This window comes from Megalobrama amblycephala, linkage group LG7 (genome assembly GCF_018812025.1).
Source record: "Megalobrama amblycephala isolate DHTTF-2021 linkage group LG7, ASM1881202v1, whole genome shotgun sequence".
Lineage (NCBI taxonomy): Eukaryota > Metazoa > Chordata > Actinopteri > Cypriniformes > Xenocyprididae > Megalobrama > Megalobrama amblycephala.
This window is the reverse complement of record NC_063050.1, coordinates 12,520,999-12,546,300: the sequence shown is the minus strand read 5'-3', so window position 1 is coordinate 12,546,300 and position 25,302 is coordinate 12,520,999. Positions and strand designations below refer to the sequence as shown.

At 38.1% G+C, this 25,302-nt stretch overlaps 2 protein-coding genes across 5 annotated transcripts in view; both read right to left on the bottom strand.

Moving 5' to 3' along the window:
• Positions 1–741: 741 nt before the first annotated feature.
• On the bottom strand, positions 742–4,149 carry LOC125273114 (B-cell receptor CD22-like). Its single transcript, XM_048198383.1, has 5 exons — positions 3,864–4,149; positions 3,517–3,765; positions 1,480–1,512; positions 1,089–1,191; positions 742–778 (listed from the first exon to the last, which is right to left on the bottom strand). Exons 1-5 carry the CDS (start codon positions 4,132–4,134, stop codon positions 742–744), a joined length of 693 nt encoding a protein of 230 aa, XP_048054340.1. The 5' UTR covers positions 4,135–4,149.
• Positions 4,150–15,380: 11,231 nt separating this feature from the next.
• LOC125271685 (B-cell receptor CD22-like) overlaps positions 15,381–25,302 on the bottom strand; it is a 43,723-nt gene continuing 33,801 nt past the window's right edge. For 2 of the 4 annotated variants that reach the window (XM_048195831.1, XM_048195832.1), the window contains exons 5-10: positions 19,118–19,266; positions 16,918–17,160; positions 16,738–16,834; positions 16,594–16,639; positions 16,098–16,354; positions 15,626–15,983 (exon numbers count right to left, since the gene is read on the bottom strand). In XM_048195831.1, the coding sequence (XP_048051788.1) occupies positions 15,959–15,983; positions 16,098–16,354; positions 16,594–16,639; positions 16,738–16,834; positions 16,918–17,160; positions 19,118–19,266 (817 nt within the window). In that variant the 3' untranslated portion in view covers positions 15,626–15,958. Of the gene's footprint in view, positions 15,984–16,097; positions 16,355–16,593; positions 16,640–16,737; positions 16,835–16,917; positions 17,161–19,117; positions 19,367–19,464; positions 19,810–20,921; positions 21,277–25,302 lie in introns of those variants that run through there. The other 2 variants (XM_048195834.1, XM_048195835.1) reach the window with 2 other exon arrangements.

Below are 25,302 nucleotides of genomic sequence, written 5' to 3'. Positions count from 1 at the left end.
TTTTAAATAACTATTTGAGTCATGGTATTTGTTATCTACAGAGCCAGGTTCCTCAATCCAGCAAATGCATGAAAGTAGTCCAGCATCAGTTATAGTAAAAGTCCAAGTGAAGAAGGTGAAAGTAGCACCAGTCAGAACACAGTCGCAGACAGCCCAAACTCAGCAAGCACAGGGATATTTTCATAGTTATTTCAAAGTTCATTTCTGATTGAAATTTGTTTTAGTGTTTGTTCCCTGTTTGTTTTTATATAGTTATATTTTAATATTTTGCTTTTTTATGTTCAGTAAAAACCTTTATTTATATTTATTTGTTATCTGATTGTTATAGAAACCCCTATTAGATTACATGCTCATATTTTATACAATATATGATATAGGCAGAGGGTGGTGGGGGCCCACATCAATATTTTTTCAGGGGGCCCCCAATCCTCGAGCTACAGCCCTGCTCTGGATTCAGGAGTTTGTCCTCTGAATCTCTTTGGTTTCACACTGGCATACGGAGCGTCATTTGCTGAATCCGGTTCAGAAAGAGGCTCGTCATGGACTGAAACTCTCTGTGACGCGTCAGAATAGAGACCATTCTGAAATACAAGAAAATAAGTGATTTTTCATTAAGATGTAAATAAGTTTGATCTGAAGTGTCGATTCTCAGTCTAGAGCAGATTATCTGAAACTTTTCAGATCAATATTTCAGAAATATTTTATCAATTCACATTGTAAACAGAATTTTTTCTTCATGTGTCACACCACCTGCACATACAGTTTGAGAATCACTGATCTAAAGAGAGAGAAATATCAGTTTATGAATTTTTTTTTTCTGGATTGTATTAATAAAGACTGATAATGCTAGTTTTCCATCAGTCTGTTCAGTCACAGTCTGAAACACAGATAACAGATGATCGATTGATTTTCTGCTTCTGTAAAGTCGTGTGTCTGAATGATTTACCTGTTTCACTGTGAGATCTTCAGTTTGATCACTCCTTCGTTTCTTTCTGTTATAATGACAGATATTAATATAATATGGATGAATGTATTAAAAAATAATCAAATAATCAAATCACTGCAGGATTTTTTGTTATTGAGCTCACATTATAAAGAGGATGATGATGATGATGATGATGATGATGATGAAGAATAATCCTCCAGATGTCAATGCGATCACAATCACATTCCTACCAGCACCATGATGAACTGAAAGAGGAAGATCATCATGATTAACTCTCCAAACTGATGAATGATGTGAAGATACAGGAGTGTGTTAATAAAAGCTTCACCTGTGACAGTTACAGCGTCTGATCTCTGAGATCCATGTTGATTGTGAGCCTGACAGTAGAAGCGTCCACTCTGTAGTGCACTGAAACTCTGTCCAGATCCAACAGCTGAGCTTTCATTCTCCTTAAACCAGCTGAAGTTCAGAGCAGGAGGGTTTGAATCACTGCTGCAGATCAGAGTCACTGAATCTCCTGCCCAAAATCTGACCAGACTGAATGATGGAGACGTTCCTGGGAGGGTCTAATAACAGATAAAAGAAACTCTGTATTCACGTTTTAAATAGTTAAACCAATAATTTGTTTGTTACCACACTTAATGAACCATCATTAACTCACACATGACGTTTAAAGTCACATTATCAGAGTATTTCTCTCCATGTTCATTGATGGATCTGCACTTGTATTCTCCACTGTCATCAGAGCTGATCTTTGAGATGTTGAAGATTCTTCCAGATCCTACAAACGTTCCTCCTTTAAACCAGCTGATTTCTGCAGGAGGGTTTGAATCACTGCTGCAGATCAGAGTCACTGAATCTCCTGACACTATTTCACCAGATGGACTGATGGACAATGAAACGCCCTTTTTAGGGTCTAACACAGAAAAATACAAAAACACTAACAATCACAGTATATTAAGGTTTCACAGACTTATATATCATGCTCCATTAATCATTTGTGATGGAGATCACAGGATTCACAAGAGGATCTACAGGATAAATATTTAACCCTCAAGCAGCCTTCGTATAGCAGCCCTTAACCGACAAATTGTGGCCATGTTATATAACTATATTTAAAAAAAATGGAGCTCCCATTTCTGTCCACAAAGGCCAAATCAAGGAGTTTTTTCCCAACCACTTAACATTTTCTTTTATGTGTGTGTGTGTGTGTGTGTGTGTGTGTGTGTGTGTGTGTGTGTGGGTGTGTGTGTGTGTGTGTGTGTGTGTGTGTGTGTGTGTGTGTGTGTGTGTGTGTGTGTTCACATGGCAAACATAGGAAAAGTAGCCAAGTCTTGTATGCAAAGGCTGTTTGAAATTAAATATGACTCTATTCCTGCTGAAAGCCTCCAAGTACCAGATAAAAGAATGTGATGTATAATCAGTATATATTTATTTATCCAATGTAATTGGATGAAAATGTCCTGTAATTGATTAACATTGATTCAAATTCAAATTTACTAATAATTTATCAGGAAAAAAAAAGTGTCTATTTATACTAAGTGGAAATAGCCCATGTTGTTGGCATAGGCTATTTACATTAACTCCCCCCACCAATGTCTGGTTTGGCTAGACAAAATTAAAAAAGACGCCCGCTACACAACAGTCACAGTGCGTTAGAGAGAGTAAGACACGTGGAAGTGATTTCTGATGCAATTGACCCACCTTTTGCTCATTCTTCTCCCTTTTCCCATCACATATCAGATTGGAAAGGCATTTATTATCAATAAAAATGAAGAAAATATTTTTTAAAAATTAAAATATAGTGCCTAATGAGCATTTAATAATAAAGAATTCATCAGGTTGTCCCAATAAGGCGGCATCCATGTAATAATTTTAATAAATATAAGGAAACACTTTATTTTGATGGTCTGCTTTAGACATTATACTAACTATAAGTAACTTTGCAACTACATGTCAACTAACTCCCATTAGAGTATTAGTAGACTCTTAGTTTAGGGTTATGTGTTAGTAGAATAAGTTGAAATGTAGTTGCAAAGTTACTTATAGTTAGTAGAATGTCTAAAGTGAACCATCAAAACAAAGTGTAACCAAATATAATCATTTACACACTTTTGCATCCTGTAATGTACAACAATACTGAGGTGCAAATAGGATCCACCACTATTTATAAGTATAAACTATTCAAAAGTATTGCATAGAAAATACTGCTAGTTTTATATTTTGTAAATAAAATCTATTGCTATTTTCACTTATTGTAAAGATCATATCACTAAGAAAATGCTGCTATTGTCACTTAGTGTAAATAGACTCTAATGCTATTTAAACTTGCAAATATCTGATGTTGAAAAATATAGTCCTAAACCAGGGATGAGCAACTTCAGTCCTGGAGAGTCACTGTCCAACAGTTTAGCTCCAACCCTGATCAAAACTCTCCTGTCTGTAGCTTTAGTCATGTTGTAGACCTTTAGATGGTTCAGGTGTGTTTGGAGCTAAACTCTGCAGGACTGATGTTGCCCATCCCAGTCCTAAACTCTGCTAGCTTTTCAACTACAAAACCAAATACTCACACATGACATTGATCTGAACAGCAGGAGAGATGTGATTGTGTCCGTGTACAGCACAGCTATATCTGCCTGCATCCTCTCTTCTGACTGACTGCAGCAGGAGTTCATTGTTTCTGTCTCTTCTCTCAGTTAATGGCTGTGAGTTTCTGTACCAGATGAATGTTGCTCTGTCAGTCAGAGTGCAGCTGCTTTTACATGTCAGACGGACTGAATCTCCCTCTGTCACTCTCTCAGGAGACTCCACCTGAAGATCTGAACACAACACACACATTATATCTAGTGCTGCTGTCATACACTGATTATTATTCAACATAATGCACAGAAGAAGAGAGAAACCTCACCAAAGTCACCTGTGACAGCAAGAGTCACTCCGGGATAACCAATCCATTTTCCTTTATCAGTGATGAATCTGAAATAGTACATGTGTGAATCCTTCAGTGTCACATGACTCAGTCTGATGGTGCAGTTCTGCTGTTTATCTCCCAGATACTGAAGCCTCTGACTGTATTCAGGGTCCTCAGAGAGATCTGGAGGATCTTCTTTTCCCTTTTTATCTTTTGTTTTTGTCCAGAACACTTTCTTGATCTGATATCCAGTAGGGTATGTATAATTGCAGCTCATTATCACTGATGAGTCCTTTAGTGCACAGATGTGTGAAGGACTGTAACTCACACCCAAACCAGCACTAGAAACCCCTGAAACACAGAATTCATCAAGATGAAAATGTTGTCATAAAACGGGTTGCTCCAGTCCTTGATTCTGATTGGTTGAGCCGCGTTCAAAGCCAATGTAAATTACTCTACAAACATACAACTGTTATTTATTTATTTAAAAATATAGATTTTTTGAGGACTAACGTTTTATAAAAAGCAATAAGCCCTGTGAAGTCGTGGTTTACAGTGAATTTAGAACAGATAAAGGTAGTGGCGTTGATAGGCACAACGTGAAGCAGTTTTCATGTTTGTTTTTCATTGTCAGTTACACTGGATCATCAAAAAGAAACTACATAATACTTTTTTTCTACTTGAAAACAGTCACTCATTGCAGGAAATAATCTTCTCAGAATAGCGAGTGTGATAAAAGATGAAGGAAGTTGCAGAAATGAACAAACAAAGACAAGTGAAAACAAAACTAGGAAGTTAATCAAGAACATGCTGCATTATCAAATAATCAAACACGTTAATTAGGACTAAGACAACATTCAATGATGATTTTAAAAAAAAGATCAATGATATCAAAAATGGGAGTTCTGGATTTAAATTCATGTCTGTCAGCTCTGAGATCTTTTTTTTTTTTTTGACATATAAACCTCTACAGTATCTCCACATTGTCTTCTGAGAAAATGAGCCAAAAAATATTACTGATCTGGTGATACACTGATGTTTGTCCAATCAAATGCTCTGATGAGTGAGAAAGTCCCTCCCCTAAACCACCTGACACTGACTAGACAGTACAAAATTACTAATTCATGTTCAAGACTGTGACGTAACTAAAAACTGTTGGATATTTATAAAATGGTCAAGCCCATTGACACGCCTCACCCAAACTTCCTATTTCAAAAGGAAATACATCAATATAGCACAGAAAACTGCTCATTTATTTGCTCATTATGTTATTGTTTGTTTGTTTGTTTGTTTGTTTGTTTTTTTTTATAAAATTACATATAAAATTAAAGCTGCAAGCAGCGATGAAAGGGCCCTCGCACCCGGGCTCACCACCACCCATTGGCATCAGGAAAACAGTGAACAGTGTGTGACATGCATGTAAGCAAGTAAATATAGGAGAAATATAGCCAAGTCATTTCAAAGTGCCACACTTCCTGCTGCCAACAGGTGGTGCTTTGACCGTAACCGAATATTGCCATGTAGATGTCCTCAGGCCAGGACTATTATCAAACATGTTAAGTTTGGAGCAGATCGGACGTTGTGAGTTACTAGAACTTCCTGTTTCTTGGCTTTAATCGCATACATTAGCACTTAGCCAAGTGTTGCATGATTTAACATATTTCTAGTATGTTTGGTACATCATGGCATATTAAAATGTTTTTTCGAGAGTGAACTAAAGTGTAAAGCATACCATTTCCTTTTGCCAGCAGGTGGCACTATGACTAACTGAATATTGGCATATAGATGTCTTTAGGCCAGGACTCTTATCACACATGTGAAGTTTGTAGCAGAACGGACATTGTATGCTTGAGTTACAACAGCATCATTCATGGCGAAACATCAGAATTTGTCAGGCCACCACAGACACGCCCTTCAACGAAAACTCAAGATCTTTGACATTTAACATCTCAAAGGCCTTAAGATTAGGCTGACCATATATGATGTGCTTCTGGTTTAATCTCTATGAGGAGTTAATCACAGTGTAAAACATGTAATTTCCTGTTGCCCCCAGGTGGCGCTATGACTGTAACTGAATATTGTCATATAGATGTCTTCAGGCCAGGACTCTAATAAAACATGTGAAGTTTGGGGCAGATCAGACATTGTTTGTCTGAGTTACAACAACTTCCTGTTTCATGGCGAAACATTGAACTTTGCCAGGCCGCCACGGACACGCCCTTCAGCGAAAACTCTAGATCTTCGCAATTTAACGAAGTACAACATGTGGAAATGGCAAAAACTGCCAAAATTTTGTAGAGAAAATTCAAAATATCTCACTTCCTGTTGGGTTTACAAACTTTGCACCCAGGGGCTTTTTTGTAGGTATTGGGCTGTTACATCTGTCTACCAAATTTCATAACTGTACGTGAAACGTAGCACGAAGGGCTCTTAATTGAAATTTTGTAGGTGCCGCTATCGAGCCATTTTGCCACACGTAATTCTGAAACCCATATCAGATGTAAATTTTCACCACTTCTGACGCGTGTGCAAAGTTTCATGAGTTTTTGAGAACGTTTAGGCCCTCAAAAATGCGATTCAGAAGAAGAAGAATTGGCTGAGCAATTACAATAGGGTCCTCACACCATCGGTGCTCGGGCCCTAAATATGAATGAAACAGAGAATCACCGTGAATCATGAGCAGAAAGATCAGAGGAAGAGCAGGAGCCATTCTGACCAACATCAGCATCAAATATATCTATAATACAGCATAAATCATCACTCATATACTCATAAACAGTGTCTGTTCATCACTCTAAACAGCTCTTAGTGTTAGTAAGATATTTGCTCATCTGAAGATTATTAATGCTCAACATCAGTGTGTGTAAATGAACTGATCATTAGATGTTCAGAAGATATTTCTCATGTCAGGAATCATGTGTTATATGAGCTTCATCTTTAGAAATAATCATCAGTTTTTATTGAAGTATGAATGTGTTTGTCTTACCGTGTTGAAGCTCATCAGATCAACAGCAACCAAATGACTGACTGTTTTAACACAAGCACTTTAGCTTCACGACTTTCTGTGGTTAACACTGTTTATTAATAACTACTGAAGGAAACAGTGTCCCTCCATCTAGAAGAGAACAACATCACTGAGCTAAAAATAACTAAAGAGAAATAATTATGTTTTAAGTTAATTTAAATGTATTTGGAGGGAACAGGATTATTTATCTGTTTATTTCACACTTATTATGAAGGTTAGTTGTTTTTGCATTTAGAAAGAAGAGACTCTTTTCCTCTTTTGTCTGTCGGCCCCTACTGGACATTGTTGATTATTTGTGTCACGTGATTCATGCTTCTCTACAGCAGTGACGTCCATTAGAGACAAGCAGGTGATCAGATGATTGACTTACTAAAGTGAAGTGCAGAACTGAGACACAAAAAGGGACGGGGATCTCCTCAAGGGCTGAAACCTTCTCTGAGGAATAAGAGTGCTCTGCCTCTACAGCAGGTAGCGACTATCACTGAGCCTAAATTCAGTATGAATAAAATACTTTAGTACTGATAAAATAAGATACTCTAACACTTTTACTCAAGTCTTATTGGAATTGGTGGATTGTGAATTTTAGTCATTGTCACTGTAAGGTATCTGTAAGTGTTTTTTTAGGTAGGCTACTCTTTACACCTCTGTTAGCTACATACAGCATATATTCCAGGAGTCCACTGTGGACCCTCATGTGCTCCTGTGGGTAACATACACGAGGCTCATGTGGAGCCGATGGACACTTTTTTCTGGGCCCCATTTGGGTTGCCTATGCAGGACCCAAGTGACAGCCCATCAAAACCCACAAGGACATGTCGGATTACTTGTCATACAACAATATCAAAGAAATCTGCGATCAATAATAAAACATCTTTATGGCACTTATCAAATTGTTCATGTGTGGGCCCAAGAAGCTCCCATCTCTCTGAACTGCTGAATCCATATACCCCTTCCCTGAAATCTAAGATCAAGTGACCAGAACCTTCTTTTAGGCCCAAACTCAAGACTGAAATGTAGAGGGGATCGAGCTTTATCTGTGTTTGGACCATGGCTTCTCAGATCGGTTTCAGGCCTCAATCACATATGAAAATAAATCTGATATGAATTGGATACGTGCATTTGTGTCTGCCATATAAGCAAACCAAATATTCCCATTTGTATGTCATTGAAAAAGTGACGGTGGCAAATGACATCAACTCAGGTGCAAACACCATTCTTGACTCCTCTTTTTTCTCCACTATAAAGATGGAGTGGAAAGCAAAGGCTTGTATTATCATTTCATCTGTGTCCATTGCAAATCACACCAATTTATTTCCTATTCGGGATAAAGGTCAGTACATTTACCTCGGGTTGTTTCACCAAGTGAAAAAGCAGATATTGGATCCCTTTTATAAAGGATGTAAGCTGGTTGTCAAATAATTTGGATATGGTCAACAAATTGGAATTGGCCATCAAGACCTGCAATGTAAATGTGGCCTTAGTTGACATGCTAAAAAAGTTACTCATGGTCAGCAGAACTAAACCAATAAAATAAAGAGTAACCAAGCCTTGACAGGTAAATGTGGTGCTTGAACCGGAAGATGTCAGTACATAAAATTGTGTCGAACCTACACCAAATACCAACTTCTCACGTCCAATACGTAACGCCCTTTGGCGTATGTTTACTGACTTGGGCTGTATAAAGATAATTGCTTTCAGTGGCTGCTCCAGATCAACCTCTGTCCTCCGCTTCCCTACTGCGGCTCCATCGCGGCCACCCAGGTCATCTGCGTCCCATTTCTCCCCAGCAGTTCATCTGCGCTCTGGACTGGGATTCTGCCATGGCTCTTCCCTCCATCAACTCCATCCCAACCATGTTTTTTTTCCTCCATCATAGCCGCCGTGGTCTTGCCTGTTCTCTCCATCCCTTCACAATCTCCTCGTCTGCTTCCATAGCCCCCAACCTTCCCTCTCTCATATTTTCTGTTACAGCATGAGGTTGCACCTTCCCGGAGGGGTGTTATGTAACGCATAATAAGTGATATTTCATTTTCATGAACTCTTAGTTTGTTTCAATTCAGTAGTAAGGAATTATTATTATTAAAGATGGAGGAGCTTGCGCTGATTGCCCTTCGTGAGACAGCCGCATGGCTTGCAGGTACCGCCACGACTACAAAATGTATTCATTGTTGTTATTTGTTCATTGTTGAATGAACAAAATATAAATGAGACCTTATTAGATGTTGAAAAGACATCCACAATGACCACAACTAGTTTTTAACCTTGTACAGATGTCACATGGACATCAATATCAGACGATAAGAAGACATCATAAAAAGACGTAATAAAAGCTTTCATGCTGGCTCTTCAGGGGATGTCTTTTCAACATGTGACAAAGACATTGAAAACAAAAAGACGTCTTTTGGTTGGGGGGGGGGTCAGTGCCCCTGTGACAACAAGCTTGGACCCCCTTGTGACCCCCCTAAATGTGGAGTGTGAAATAATTTTTCCAAACCTTTTTTTTGCGATCGTTGTTTTTTACATCCGTTATTAGACAGTGTCAACGCGGAACAGAAATGTAACTAGGGATGGGTACCGAAACCCGGTATTATATTGGCCTCGGGTCTAAATTATGAAAGACCAGTGTATCGATAAGCTCTGACGTTAACGGTTCTGCTATCGGTAGCCTACTGGAGAAATTATGAAGAAAATATACATTCATTTATTATTGTTATATAGACATTATCTTGCAAATTCTATCTCGCCAGAGTTGCCAGCTGAGTCTGTATGCAATAATATTAGGACATTTGTCTATGATGCATATTTGCTTTCGCAATCCAGAAGAAACTGTCGTCCTGCTGCGTTGACCACATTGTATGACCTTGGCTCATCTCGCTTGGAAACAATGAGACCCGGCTGCCACCCTCTGTCTGTTTCAATGTGTACAGTATTTCCTGCATGTAGTTCTGGCAGGGCTTTTGCTCCCACATTGTAGTAACACGCTTGCTTCTTTTGCAGGGTTTGGAGCGCCTGATGAACACCCTTGGGAGCTGTTGGTCGCAGGACTTCACTGGATGCTGGTAAGGTGCTCCTCAGAACTCTTCCCATCAGAACCTGTGCAGGTGAGAGGAGTGATAGGAGTATTTCTTATCGAAAGCAAAGCAAGGTGATGGTCCGTGCCGGACTGTGCCGCTTTTTTCAGGACACATTTGATGGTTTTGATAGTTCTCTCTGCCAATCCATTTGACTGAGGATATGTCGGACTTGAGTGTGTCAGCTTGATACCCCACTCGGCAGCAAATTTCTTCATTTCACAGCTTGCCAATGGTACATGGTCGCACACTAGCTCTCTATGAATGCCATGCCTGGCATATACTGCTTTCATCTTTTCAGTAACAGTGGTTGCCGTCTTGTCTTTGATATTCATCACCTCAGGGAACTTTGACATATAATCAACAATCAGAAGAAACGACTGACCTCTGATTTTGAAGATGTCGGCTGCAACTTTTAACCAGGGCAGCTCTGGGATGTCATGAGAGATGAGCGGCTCCTTCTGGTTCCTGGGCTGAAATTGTTGGCACGTTGGACATGTCTCGACCATATGTTCAATATGTTTGGTCATACTAGGCCAATACATAAACTATCTGGTGTGCGCTTTCGTACGTTGCATCCCCTGATGTGAGATGTGTAGTTCCTTAAGCATCTCTGATCTCATTGACTCAGGAATCAGGATCCTGTCAGTTACCAGTAATATATCATCTCGCACAGCCAGAGTATGCCTAACAGACCAGTACTGATGAATCAAGGGATCGAGTTGCTTTCTAAATTTCAGCCATCCTGTCTTTTGCATCTTCACAAGCAACTGGTGAGTACTGTCTCTTGCAGTAGCTTCTGCAAGTTGTTTTAGCATGTCTTCACTGAGAGCCGCTGTTGCTTCAAGCGCATATGTCTTTTCTCAGCAGCTGTCTGAGAGGTGCTGTGAGTGATGCCTCACCTGGGATAAATGGGGCGAGATATCTGATCATGCCCAAGAGACGCTGTAGTGATTGTTTATCTGTGGGTGTTGGCATGCTTACTACTGCCTGTATCTTGCCATCATCTGCTTTCACCCCCTGTGGAGTTATCACATGTCACATGAAATGCACCTTGTACTGAATCTTGTCAGGGTTAAATTTCACATTGTGTTGTTTCGCTCGCTCCATAATTTTAGCCAAAATGATGTCATGTTCTTGTTCTGTGGCAGCTGTGACAATCATGTCATCAGCAATGATATGTACACCTTCTAGGTCACCGAACACTTCATTATTGTACTGCTGGAAGACTTCACTAGCAGACTTGACACCAAATGGCAGACATTTGAATCTACCCCATGGTGTGTTGAATGTGCATAGCAGGGAGGAGTCTGTGTCAAGTTTGCTTTGCCAATAGCCATCTTTTTCATCAAAGATGGAGAAAATTTTCTTTCCTGCAAGCTTACACAGTACATCCTCGGTTGTCGGGATAGAGAAGTGTTGACGAAGAACGGCTTTATTCAGGTCACGAGGATCCAGGCAAACTCGTAATGACCCATTCTTTTTTTCAGTGATGACAAGACTGTTAACCCATGGAGTGGGCTGGGTGACTGGTGCTATAACATCTGCTTGCAACAGCTGATCCAGTGTGCCCTTCAGTTTGCCAAGCACTGCTAAGGGAATTTTTCTACAGCCATGTATGACTGGGATTGCTTTCGGATCATGACATGAATATGATGTTCACCTGGAAACTGACCAAGTCCTTCAAAAACTGTTGGATGTTTTGCTATCAACTCCTCTTTGGAGGTAGGATGCATCATTACAACAGTCTCGTCTCTTTTCAGCAGTTGCATCCATTCACATGCTTCCTTACCAAGTATTGGAATGGATGAATGTCTGGTGATGTAAAAGGGTAAGCAAACTTGCGCGTTAGGTGTGACGCACTGCAGCTTGGCCACACCTTCTGGCTTTAGTTTTGTTCCTCCATACGCCACCAGCATAGTCGAAGTCGGTTGCAATAGCGCAGTTTCGTGCAGAGACTGATAAATGTCAAGAGGTAAAATATTGGCTTCTGCCCCTGAGTCCAGTTTGAATTTCACTGTCACATTTTCATTGTCTATGTCTGTGTACCATGCGTTCTGTACAGAGCTAGGGGTCTCTTTTAGTTCTACTGTCCCAATGAATAGGGAATCAACAGTGACATTTCTTTTGAGTTTATGCTGCATGTCCTGTTTTCCAGACATGCACATTGAGGCGAAGTGATTACGTTTTCCACAAGCATGACATGTAGCTCCATAGGCTGGACACTGTCGTGGAAGGTGAGATTTTCCACACTTTTTGCAGGTGAATGAGTCCACATTTGCTTTTGGTTGGTCCATCTCCTCCAGTTTTCACCTGTATTTCCTGTCAGGACTAATGGAGGTGGTAGTCTGAACTGATCCATGTGTATTTTGTGTACGGCAGACTCACTACAGTCACAATGCACCAACTTTTTTCTTGTCATGTCTCAGTGTTGTTAAATTTGGGCTCAAGTTCATGAAACAACTCTCTTCTGACACCATGTAGTGTTCCTTCTGGTGAGATACACACATCTCAGGACACGTGTATTTATTACTGAACACAAACTAATAACTTGTGCTGCTCACCAGCCTGTGGATGACTCTAGGATCGCTCACTTACTCACTCATGGTAACCCCCCAGCAGTAAAACCAAGGTGGCCCTCTAGTGGAGTCAATATGCAGTTACACCATAAATGTGTATAACTACACCACATAATTATTATCAATGGTTTAAAACGTTGAAAGCACAATAATCCGCGCAAGAGACACTGTTCCTCAGGCTGAATTGTGTGCGTGCTCCAGAACGGATCGCAAATAGACAAACAAATTACACTTTGGCCTTCAGGGGCACGTCCAAACGATCAAATACACACAAAAATGTGTTAAAATGACCGGACTGGAACATGTTTAACTACTTAAACGCAGTTTATATCGTAAGTGTACACGAACAGCTGGGAGAAAATCCGATGTGTGTTAATATCTATTGTCTTAAAGTGACAGCAGTCACCTTCTAACGATTATGCCATCAGTGTTAATCGAACAAGAAAATGCAAAGAGAAAATCACTCACAGCTCTTCATCTGAATATAGTTAGCTTTAATAGGCATTAATCTATTAATTTATACTGTGAAAACCATGCAGTGTTATTTTACATTTGGTTACTTAGATTTCTTTTATAAGCTAGGCTATATTACTTACCTGAACACATGAACAAATGAAAGCACTTTATTTCATTTGTATCTTTGTTTTATTGTATTTGTCAGTTTGTTTTACTTTGCTTCTGTGTTTATGTTCTTACTGTATCTTAAAAGACCAAAATGCTGGACACTATATAATATAAAGCAAAGTTAATTCAGCTCTTTTTATATATTACATTACATTACATTACATTACATTACATTACATATAAACAAAAAGTACCGATAAGAATACCGTTAAAGTACCAGATCGATAAGCAGTATCGGTAAGAGTAGTAATACCGTTAAAACCTTAATGATACCCAGTGCAGAAAATGATACGACAACAATAAGGTCTAAATGTAACTGGCCCCTCTAACAGTACAACTGGCCCCAGCTTGAACAAACTTTACAAAACAACAGGAGACTTAGACCATCAACAAAGCTTGAGCATAAGAAGTAAAGCATACTCTGAAAATAATTAAATGTATTTACAGAAAAATCAAAGAAAAGAAAAAAGCACAAAAGGGTGGAAAGGGAATAATAGTGTTGCCAACAAAAAGAAACAAAGAAAACCAAAAAGCCAACTAACTAAAAGGCAGAACATCTTACTGAAAACAAAACAAAATAAACCTGCCTACTTTAACAAAACTTAATATTGGTGGCAACCACTCCTTGTCTGATGTTAGTAGACAGAACTACACTACGTGTTGCAAAATGTAGACTCCTAACCTGTTCCCATTTCAAAAATAAAACAAAGAAACGCACCAGCACCAGCACCAGCACCAGCACCAGCACCAGCACCAGCACCAGCACCAGCACCAGCACCAGCACCAGCACCAGCACCAGCACCAGCACCAGCACCAGCACCAGCACCAGCACCAGCACAAAAAGGATCTTCTTTTATCTATTGGCCATCTTGAGTTTTTATAGGCTTTGGTAATCTCAAGTCTCTGTGTGTGATTGGCTAATCACACAAGGCAGGCAGTAATTGGCTGGAACAACTGCAAACGGATGAACCAATAGAGGGCAGACTCCTGCAACAGAAACACACAGAGAGAAAACAAAACACACACGCCCTCTAGGAGTAACACTCTATCAGTGCAAGTGACATTTGTGAAGTTAGTTTATATAGTTGATAATATATAGTGACAGAGACTCAAACATGTAAGGTCACATGTAGTCATTTTTAAAGAGTTATCTATTGATTCTACAGCTTATTTATATTATGATCTGTATATATTAATATTAATTTAAACTAAATGCTTAATAATAACTGTTCAACTAAAATTGCTTGTGTGTAATGGATTAATAATAATATAGATCATATAATAATTATATAAATAATATAAAAATAAAATAATTAGCATTATCATTAAAGCCAGGCAATTTCATCATTAATTATTATTATTATTATTATTATTATTATTTACTATATAGTGACCTTTAATTTGGAGGAAGAGAAACTGAGGGAGTGGCTTTATTGCATTGGATGTGTCAGTGTCACTTTGCTCACATCTGATTGGTCCAAGTTTGGTTTGAGATCTCTTACCCTGAACAAAACCTGCCCTGATGCAGGTTAGCCGAGGAGCGTAAGTTACTATAGTGATGAGCACTTTCATGGTACCTAAAACCCAGGACTGGCGCAAACTAACCTGAATCTGACCTGGTTAGCCAGCTAATCTGGCTTCATGGTACAGGCCCCAGGTGTGTAAGTCTAATTAACAAAGGAGGAGACTGACTAAGAGGCTGCTTACATGACACCGGTTTCAAATAAAACTGATTTTTTATTTATTGTTTTTTTTGTTTTTTTTTGGGCCATTCGTTTACACAACAACTGCGTTTTAGTGGACTGAAAACAGGTTTCAATGTGCGTGTTTTTTTTTGTTTTTTTTTAAAGATACCATTATTGTATCCATGTAAACAACAAAAAATGTGTATGTCTGTTCAGTCTACAGGTGGAGGTGTTTCTTTACAAAGTGATATTGCCATCTACTGGCCTGGCATCAGAATACAGCATTTTTAGTCATATAATCATGTGGATCTTTCTGGATTGGGATCATTTTGACACCTTAGGATGATTACATGAATCAATAAATATGCATTTAGTTGCATATTAAAATGTTGCTTTGATATTGAAAGTATTTGTTCTTAAATGTGCACATACATCATATCATACATCAATCCATATAATTTGCACACATTAGTTATAGAAATGCATTTAATACTGATAAGAAATACAGATATCACTGGAATACTGTTGGTAGCTCATGTCAAAATATCCTTTATTTAACTAGAATAAATGTAATATTGTCATAAAAAGTTACAAATTTCTACGACTCCATTTACACTTGACCACATAAATATGTCTCTGCAAAATGGATATAAATCCGATCTTTAATTTAAAGGAGTTCAAATATGAGCGTAATTGTATTGATCATCAGCTAATTTCAAAATCAAAGACTGCAATAGGAGAGAACGTGGCAACAGCACTGATAAGATCATTTATTCTCATTACTTTTAATGAAGATGTTTGTGTGTTGAGCGTCTGCGACTTTCAGTTTCATTTGCAGCAGTCTGCGTGTCGAAGAGATCCTCAGCTGCTCATCTGCGGTGATGCAGTAACGCCGTCATATCTGACTATAACATGTTATTTAGCCTATAACACACTCTCACAATTTTAAGGCCTTTAATGTGAGTGTTGAACCTGTGTGTATTGGTTGTGGTTTGAACAGATGGGTAAATTATTGCACAACTATCCAATCCTCCATTTCCCAGCAGATTGATGTCTGAACACAGGCTTCATGACGGTCTGTCTCTCATTTGACACTGCTGTAGATCACTAATGCGTCTTATACAGTTTCAACAACTGATTGCCTAAAAAGAGAGAAAAAAAAAACAACAACCATGAAACAATCATGTTATAGCTATGATCTGGATGTGCTGGTTAAGTTGTTTGTTTGTTTTCTTGTTTGTTTGTTTTTTTCTCACCTCACAGCAGCATCAAACTGATGAACTCTTATATTGTCGTACTGGTTTTCGTTCTCCTCTTCTCTCTTCGTCTTTTTCTTTCTGGGATGTTGGACAGTTGCGTACTGGATCTCCTCAGTCTCTCTGGATTCAGGAGTGTTTCCTCTGAATCTCTTTGGTTTCACACTGGCATACGGAGCGTCATTGGCTGAATCCGGTTCAGAAAGAGGCTCGTCATGGACTGAAGCTCTCTGTGACGCGTCAGAATAGAGATCATTCTGACACACAAGAAAAGAAGTCATTATTCATTAAGACATGTAAATCAGTTTGAGAATCACTGATCTAAAGAGAGAGAAATATCAGTTTATGATTTTTTTTTTATTTTTCTGGATTGTGTTAATAAAGACACTGATAATGCTAGTTTTCCATCAGTCTGTTCAGTTACAGTCTGAAACACAGATAACAGATGATCGATTGATTTTCTGCTTCTGTAAAGTCGTGTGTCTGAATGATTTACCTGTTTCACTGTGAGATCTTCAGTTTTATCTCTCCTTCGTTTCTTTCTGTTATAATGACAGACATTAACAGTATATGGATGAATCTATTAAAAAACAAAAACAAATAATCAAATCACTGCAGGATTTTTTGTTATTGTGCTCACATTATAAAGAGGATGATGATGATGATGATGATGATGATGAATAATCCTCCAGATGTCGCTGCGATCACAATCACATTCCTACCAGCACCATGATGAACTGAAAGAGGAAGATCATCATGATTAACTCTCCAAACTGATGAATGATGTGAAGATACAGGAGTGTGTTAATAAAAGCTTCACCTGTGACAGTTACAGTGTCTGATCTCTGAGATCCATGTTGATTGTGAGCCTGACAGTAGAAGCGTCCACTCTGTAGTGCACTGAAACTCTGTCCAGATCCAACAGCTGAGCTTTCATTCTCCTTAAACCAGCTGAAGTTCAGAGCAGGAGGGTTTGAATCACTGCTGCAGATCAGAGTCACTGAATCTCCTGACACTACTTCACCAGATCCAGTTATCAACACTGAGACGTTCCTGGGAGGGTCTGAAACAGATAAAAGAAACTCTATATTCACGTTTTAAATAGTTAAACCAATAATTTGTTTGTTACCACAGTTACTGAATCATCATTAACTCACACATGACGTTTAAAATCACTGCATCAGAGTATTTCTCTCCATGTTCATTGATGGATCTGCACTTGTATTCTCCACTGTCATCAGAGCTGATCTTTGAGATGTTGAAGATTCTTCCAGATCCTACAAACGTTCCTCCTTTAAACCAGCTGATTTCTGCAGGAGGGTTTGAATCACTGCTGCAGATCAGAGTCACTGAATCTCCTGACACTATTTCACCAGATGGACTGATGGACACTGAGACACTCTTTGGAGGGTCTAGCACAGAAAAATACAAAAGCACTAACAATCACAGTATATTAAGGTTTCACAGACTTATATATCATGCTCCATTAATTTATCATTTGTGATGGAAATCACAGGATTCACAAGAGGATCTACAGGAGAAATATTTAACCCTCAAGCAGCCTTCGTATAGCAGCCCTTAACCGACAAATTGTAGCCATGTTATATAACTATATTTAAAAAAAATGGAGCTCCCATTTCTGTCCACAAAGGCCAAATCAAGGAGTTTTTTCCCAACCACTTAACATTGTCTTTTATGTGTGTGTGTGTGTGTGTGTGTGTGTGTGTGTGTGTGTGTGTGTGTGTGTGTGTGTGTGTGTGTGTGTGTTCACATGGCAAACATAGGAAAAGTAGCCAAGTCTTGTATGCGAAGGCTGTTTGAAATTAAATATGACTCTATTCCTGCTGAAAGCCTCCAAGTACCAGATAAAAAAATGTGATGTATAATCAGTATATATTTATTTATCCAATGTAATTGGATGAAAATGTCCTGTAATTGATTAACATTGATTCAAATTCAAATTTACTAATCATTTATCAGAAAAAAAAAAAAGTGTCTATTTATACTAAGTGGAAATAGCCCATGTTGTTGGCATAGGCTATTTACATTAACTCCCCCCACCAATGTCTGGTTTGGCTAGACAAAATTAAAAAAGACGCCCGCTACACAACAGTCACAGTGCTGTAGAGAGAGTAAGACACGTGGAAGTGATTTCTGATGCAATTGACCCACCTTTTGCTCACTCTTCTCCCTTTTCCCATCACATATTACATTGGAAAGGCATTTATTATCAATAAAAATGAAGAAAATATTTTTAAAAAATGTAAATATAGTGCCTAATGAGCATTTAATAATAAAGTATTCATCAGGTTGTCCCAATAAGGCAGCATCCATTTAATAATTTTAATAAATATAAGGAAACACTTTATTCTGATGGTCCGCTTTAGACATTATACTAACTATAAGTAACTTTGCAACTACATGTCAACTAACTCTCATTAGAGTATTAGTAGGTTAGGTGTTAGTAGGGTTTGGGTTGAATAAGATGAAATGTAGTTGCAAAGTTACTAATAGTTAGTAGAATGTCTAAAGTGAACCATCAAAATAAAGTGTAACCAAATATAATCATTTACACACTTTTGCATCCTGTAATGTACAACAATACTGAGGTTCAAATAGGATCCACCACTATTTACAAGTATAAACTATTCGCAAGTATTGCATAGAAAATACTGCTAGTTTTATATTTTTTAAATAAAATCTATTGCTATTTTCACTTATTGTAAAGATCATATCATTAAGAAAATGCTGCTATATTGTCACTTAGTGTAAATAGACTCTAATGCTTTTTTAACTTGAAAATATCTGAAAAAGTCCTAAACCAGGGATGAGCAACTTCAGTCACTGTCCAACAGTTTAGCTCCAACCCTGATCAAAACTCTCCTGTCTGTAGCTTTAGTCATGTTGTAGACCTTTAGATGGTTCAGGTGTGTTTGGAGCTAAACTCTGCAGGACTGATGTTGCCCATCCCAGTCCTAAACTCTGCTAGCTTTTCAACTTAAACAAGACCAAATACTCACACATGACATTGAGCTGAACAGCAGGAGAGATGTGATTGTGTCCGTGTACAGCACAGCTATATCTGCCTGCATCCTCTCTTCTGACTGACTGCAGCAGGAGTTCATTGTTTCTGTCTCTTCTCTCAGTTAATGGCTGTGAGTTTCTGTACCAGATGAATGTTGCTCTGTCAGTCAGAGTGCAGCTGCTTTTACATGTCAGACGGACTGAATCTCCCTCTGTCACTCTCTCAGGAGACTCCACCTGAAGATCTGAACACAACACACACATTATATCTAGTGCTGCTGTCATACACTGATTATTATTCAACATAATGCACAGAAGAAGAGAGAAACCTCACCAAAGTCACCTGTGACAGTAAGAGTCACTCCTGGAGTACCAGTCCATTTTCCTTCTGTTATATTAGTGATGAATCTGAAATAGTACTTGTGTGAATCCTTCAGTGTCACATGACTCAGTCTCATGGTGCAGTTCTGCTGTTTATCTCCCAGATACTGAAGCCTCTGACTGTATTCAGGGTCCTCAGACAGATCTGGAGGATCTACATCCTTTACAGGGTTTTTGGTCCAGAACACTCTCATGATCTTATATCCAGTAGGGTATGTATAAGTGCAGTTCATTATCACTGATGAGTCCTTTAGTGCACAGATGTGTGAAGGACTGTAACTCACACCCCAACCTGCACTAGAAACCCCTGAAACACAGAATTCATCAAGATGAAAATGTTGTCATAAAATGGGTTGTTCCAGTCCTTGATTCTGATTGGTTGAGCCGTGTTCAAAGCTGTTGTAAATTACTCTACAAACATACACCTGTTATTTATTTATTTATTTTTTTTAAATATATATATTTTTTGAGGACTAACGTTTTATAAAAAGCAATAATCCCTGTGAAGTCGTGGTTTACAGTGGATTTAGAACAGATAAAGGTAGTGCCGTTGATAGTCACAATGTGAAGCAGAGTTTTCGTGTGGTTTTTTTTCTTCTTTTTTTTTATTGTCTGTTACACTGGACCATCAAAAAAAAAAAAAAAAAAAATACAGTCACTCATTGCAGGAAATAGTATAAACTAATCTTCTCAGAATAGTGAGTGTGATAAAAGATGAAGGAATTTGCAGAAATGAACGAACAAAGACAAGTGAAAACAGAACAAGGAAGTTAATCAAGAACATGCTGCATTATCAAATAATCAAACATGTTAATTAGGACTAAGAAAACATTCAATGTTTATTTTAAAAAAAAAAATCAATATCAAAAATGGGAGTTTGTGGATTTAGGTTCATGTCTGTCAGCGCTGAGATCTTCTATATCTTCTGAGATCTTCTTCATTTTTTGACATATAAACCTTTACAATATCTCCACACGATCTTCTGAGAAAATGAGCCAAAAATATTACTGATCTGGGGTGCGTTTCCCAAAGCGAACTATGGTCGTAAGTTCCGTCGTTACCAATAGAGTTCAATGGGACTTACGACCATAGTTCACCAACGATGCTTTCGGGAAACGCACCCCTGGTGATACACTGATGTTTGTCCAATCAAATGCTCTGATGAGTGAGAAAGTCCCTCCCCTAAACCACCTGACACTGACTAGACAGTACAGAATTACTAATTCATGTTCAAGACTGACGTAACTAAAAACTATTGGATATTTATAAAATGAACAAACCCATTGACACGCCTCACCCAAACTTCCTGTTTCAAAAGAAATACATCAATATACCACAGAAAACTGTTCATTTATTGCTCATTATGGGTTCTTTGAAAATAAAATGACATTTAAAAATATGAATGAAACAGAGACTCACCGTGAATCATGAGCAGAAAGATCAGAGGAAGAGCAGGAGCCATTCTGACCAACATCAGCATCAAATATATCTATAATACAGCATAAATCATCACTCATATACTCATAAACAGTGTCTGTTCATCACTCTAAACAGCTCTTAGTGTTAGTAAGATCTTTGCTCATCTGAAGATTATTAATGCTCAACATCAGTGTGTGTAAATGAACTGATCATTAGATGTTCAGAAGATATTTCTCATGTCAGGAATCATGTGTTATATGAGCTTCATCTATAGAAATAATCATCAGTTTTTATTGAAGTATGAATGTGTTTGTCTTACCGTGTTGAAGCTCATCAGATCAACAGCAACCAAATGACTGACTGTTTTAACTCATGCACTTTAGCTTCACATTGAAGGACTTTCTGTGGTTAACACTGTTTATTAATAACTACTGAAGGAAATATCAGTGTCCCTTCATCTACAAGAGAACAACATCACTGAACTAAAAATAACTAAAGAGAAATAATGATGAAGTTAAATTAAATGTATTTGGAGATACTTAGGGAACAGGATTACTTATCTGGTTATTTCACACTTATTATGAAGGTTTGTTGTTTTTGAATTTAGAAAGAAGAGACTCTTTACCTCTTTTGTCTGTCGGCCCCTACTGGACATCGTTGATTATTTGTGTCACGTGATTCATGCTTCTCTACAGCAGTGACGTCCATTAGAGACAAGCAGGTGATCAGATGATTGACTTCCTAAAGTGAAGTGCAGAACTGAGACACAAAAAGGGACGGGGATCTCCTCAAGGGCTGAAACCTTCTCTGAGGAATAAGAGTGTTCTGCCTCTACAGCAGGTAACGACTATCATTGAGCCTAAATTCAGTATGAATAAAATACTTTAGTACTGATAAAATAAGATACTCTAACACTTTTACTCAAGTCTTATTGGAATTGGTGAATTGTGAATTTTAGTCATTGTCACTGTAAGGTATCTGTAAGTGTTTTTTTAGGTAGGCTACGCTTTACACCTCTGTTAGCTACATACAGCATATATTCCAGGAGTCCACTGTGGACCCTCATGTGCCCCTGTGGCTAACATACACGAGGCTCATGTGGAGCCGATGGACACATTTTTCTGGGCCCCATTTGGGTTGCCTATATGCAGGACCCAAGTGACAGCCCATCAAAACCCACAAGGATTGGGGTGGGTGGAATGTGGATGTGGATGGGTGGGGCAGCTTTTTCACTCAACTTTTCAGGGTAAAGCGAGAGGTGTTGCAATTTTGATAAACAAAAGTGTTCCCTTTACTCCTTCTTCAAGTTTGGCTGACCCCAATGGTAGATATGTAATAGTCACTGGTTTACTTTATAATCTTAATGTTATATTAGCCAATATATATGCTCCAAACTGTGATGATCCACACTTTTTTGCACGAGTCCTCGGATGGATACCTTGTTTAAATTCACACATGCTCATCTTGGGAGGGGACTTTAATCTTTGTCTAGATCCCGGGATGGATAGGTCATCTGCTAGGCCTGGTTATATAGTATCTAAATCCACTTCCTATTTAAAGTCATTCCTCTCCACCTATGGTATTTCAGATATTTGGTGTTTTTTGCACCCACAGGATAAACAATATTCTTTCTTTTCAAAACCTTTGTTAATCTTTGTAACACAAATTAAGGTATTTTAGTTGAAATCCGATGACTCAGTGAGGCCTCCATAGCCAGCAATGACATTTCCTCTCTCAAGATCCATAAATGTACTAAAAACATATTTAAATCAGTTCATGTGAGTACAGTGGCTCAATATTAATATTATAAAGCGACGAGAATATTTTTGGAGCGCCAAAAAAACAAAATAACGACTTATATAGTGATGGCCGATTTCAAAACACTGCTTCAGGAAGCTTCGGAGCACAAATGAATCAGTGTGTCGAAAATACAATTACTTCCCTAACTCCCTAATCCAAAAAGAGGCAATAAAGAAAAGTGGCGTTGGTCTCCCTACCTTCTAAAATACTATATACAATTATAAGAGCTAACACATCTGTACAGGGGTAATCTGTAGTAGTAGTCAGTAAATATCACAAATATGGTGGTTCACAGGAACTGATCTTATTGCATATGCATTTGTAGGAGTTTCCCTTTGAGACGCAAAATTTATGGGAGTAGATTATTTAAATGAAGGCCTAAACCTGGCTTAGTCTAAACCCTGTCTGTGAAACCGGCCTAAGAGTTTTATAAAAAAAATCTCATTACACGTTACCATTCAGTATACAGCAGTGCCAAACATGCATCTTTGTCCAGTATTTACAACCTGAGCTCTCCCTGCAGCTTGACAAACATACAATGTCAGTAAATAACTGAACAAATGCATGCTTAATTAAGACCTAAATGCACACAGCAAAATCCCCAGTGTTAAATGAACACCCAAAGTGTACATATGAGTCCATCTTGCCGGGTGTTAAAAGTAACACTGAAGCAGTGTTAAAGTTAATGAGATAATTGATTGATGATTGAGTGATGATTGACAATTAGTGGAGACACCTGATGTTAATAAGCAGAATCACTGAAGAAACAACAAGAGAAAAAGAGAGAGACACAACAACTACAACTGACTTCAGCCATTAAACATTATTACACTTATTATTAACCAGTTTGATTTGATTTCTATCATACATCAACAAAAGTTCTTATTGAGAATTAACAGATGTTTAGATGTTAATGTTTTAATGAAAGTTTAGTTTGAAGTCACCATGATGGTGAAAAGCATTTCCTTTAGTTGGGCTCTTGACTCTATTTATTAACATTAATTTATCTCTGGCTGCTCCAACTTTGTGTTTGTAAAGCACATTTGTTATGGCCAGAGAAACTGATCTGAGCTGTGTTTCCCAATAGTGGTTACAATGCTTTGGGAAGAACAGTCATAATGGTTGTGTTTTCTCATTGTGAAATGGCCAGATTCATTGGTGACATCCAGTATTAACTGATGATATAGATGTTATATTTTTTTTTTATAGTAAATCTCTGTTAGCGCTTGAGATCCAGCAGAGCTTTTATAATCTGAAGGGTTTTTCTGAAACACACACAGACATCAAGAATCAGCATATGACCCTCAACAATGGTGACAATCAAACAAAGTGCTTCATGTTGCAGTGCATGATGGGAGCCACCAATCAAAACTCATCCATGGCTCCCATCATGCATTGCTGCATGAATAAATTATGCAGCTGAATTGTCCTGTAATTTTCGTAGATTGTTCATGTTTGCTTTTATTTTTCTGTTGTTTTGTTGTGACAGTAGCTTGTTTTGTGATGTTCAGAGTTGATCTGTTTGTCAGTATTTTGTATTTATTTATCGTCACCGTTCTTGAGAATCATATGCTGATTCTTGATGTCTGTGTGTGTTTAAACACTGAAGCTTCAGTGCATAATCTATTATTCTTAAAAAAAAGTCATGCTATTGTTGCCACTCAAGCTGTAAAGTCACAGGACTACAATCATTAATACTAAATCTACACATCAAGCACACAGTCAGAGATTTAGACTCTAAACGACATCAGGCCATCACATGATGATTATATCATCATCAAATTATATTGTGACCAGATCCTATTTTCTCTGACCATAACAAATGTGTTTCACAATCACAAAGTTGGAGCAGCCAGAGTAAAATTAATAACAAAAGGTAAAGAGTCAAGAGCCCAACTAAAGCAAACGCTGACCTCTTTCATGGTGACTTGAAATGAAACATTCCATAAAACATTAATTAACACCTTTTTTCTCTCTTTCCTTCAATGATTCTGCTTATTAACATCAGGTGTCACCACTAATTGTCAATCATCACTCAATCATCAATCAATTATCTCATTAACTTCAACACTGCTTCAGATGGAGTCATATGTACACTTTGGGTGTTCATTTAACACTGGGGATTTTGCTGTGCATAATTTTTCTGCAATAATTATTATTATTATAATTATTATATTTATTGTTATTATTTATCATATAGTTTTCACTGTGCTTTATTGCCTCTGTCAGAGTGTGAAAGTTCTCACTGAGGAAGTGATATCTATCACTCTCTGTTTATTGATGTATCAGTTAGAGCTCAAACGGTTGCACCGCAGCTTTAAAACTGCTCAAATAACTACAGGGCAAATTTCCAAATGCACTGAGCCGACAGTGACCCATACAGACATAAATCACTCTTCAGACGCAGTGTGTTTGTCCTGTTTGTCGAACAGGTTTAACATGTGCTGAAGGGTTGGGCACAGAAACACACTGAAGGAGAATCCAGTGAAGTCTGAGATTCAGCAGCTTTGTGATTTATTTCACTGAATTTACAGCTCAAAGATGTGAAGTTTTACTAAAACGATGAACTCAAGTGCCAAAG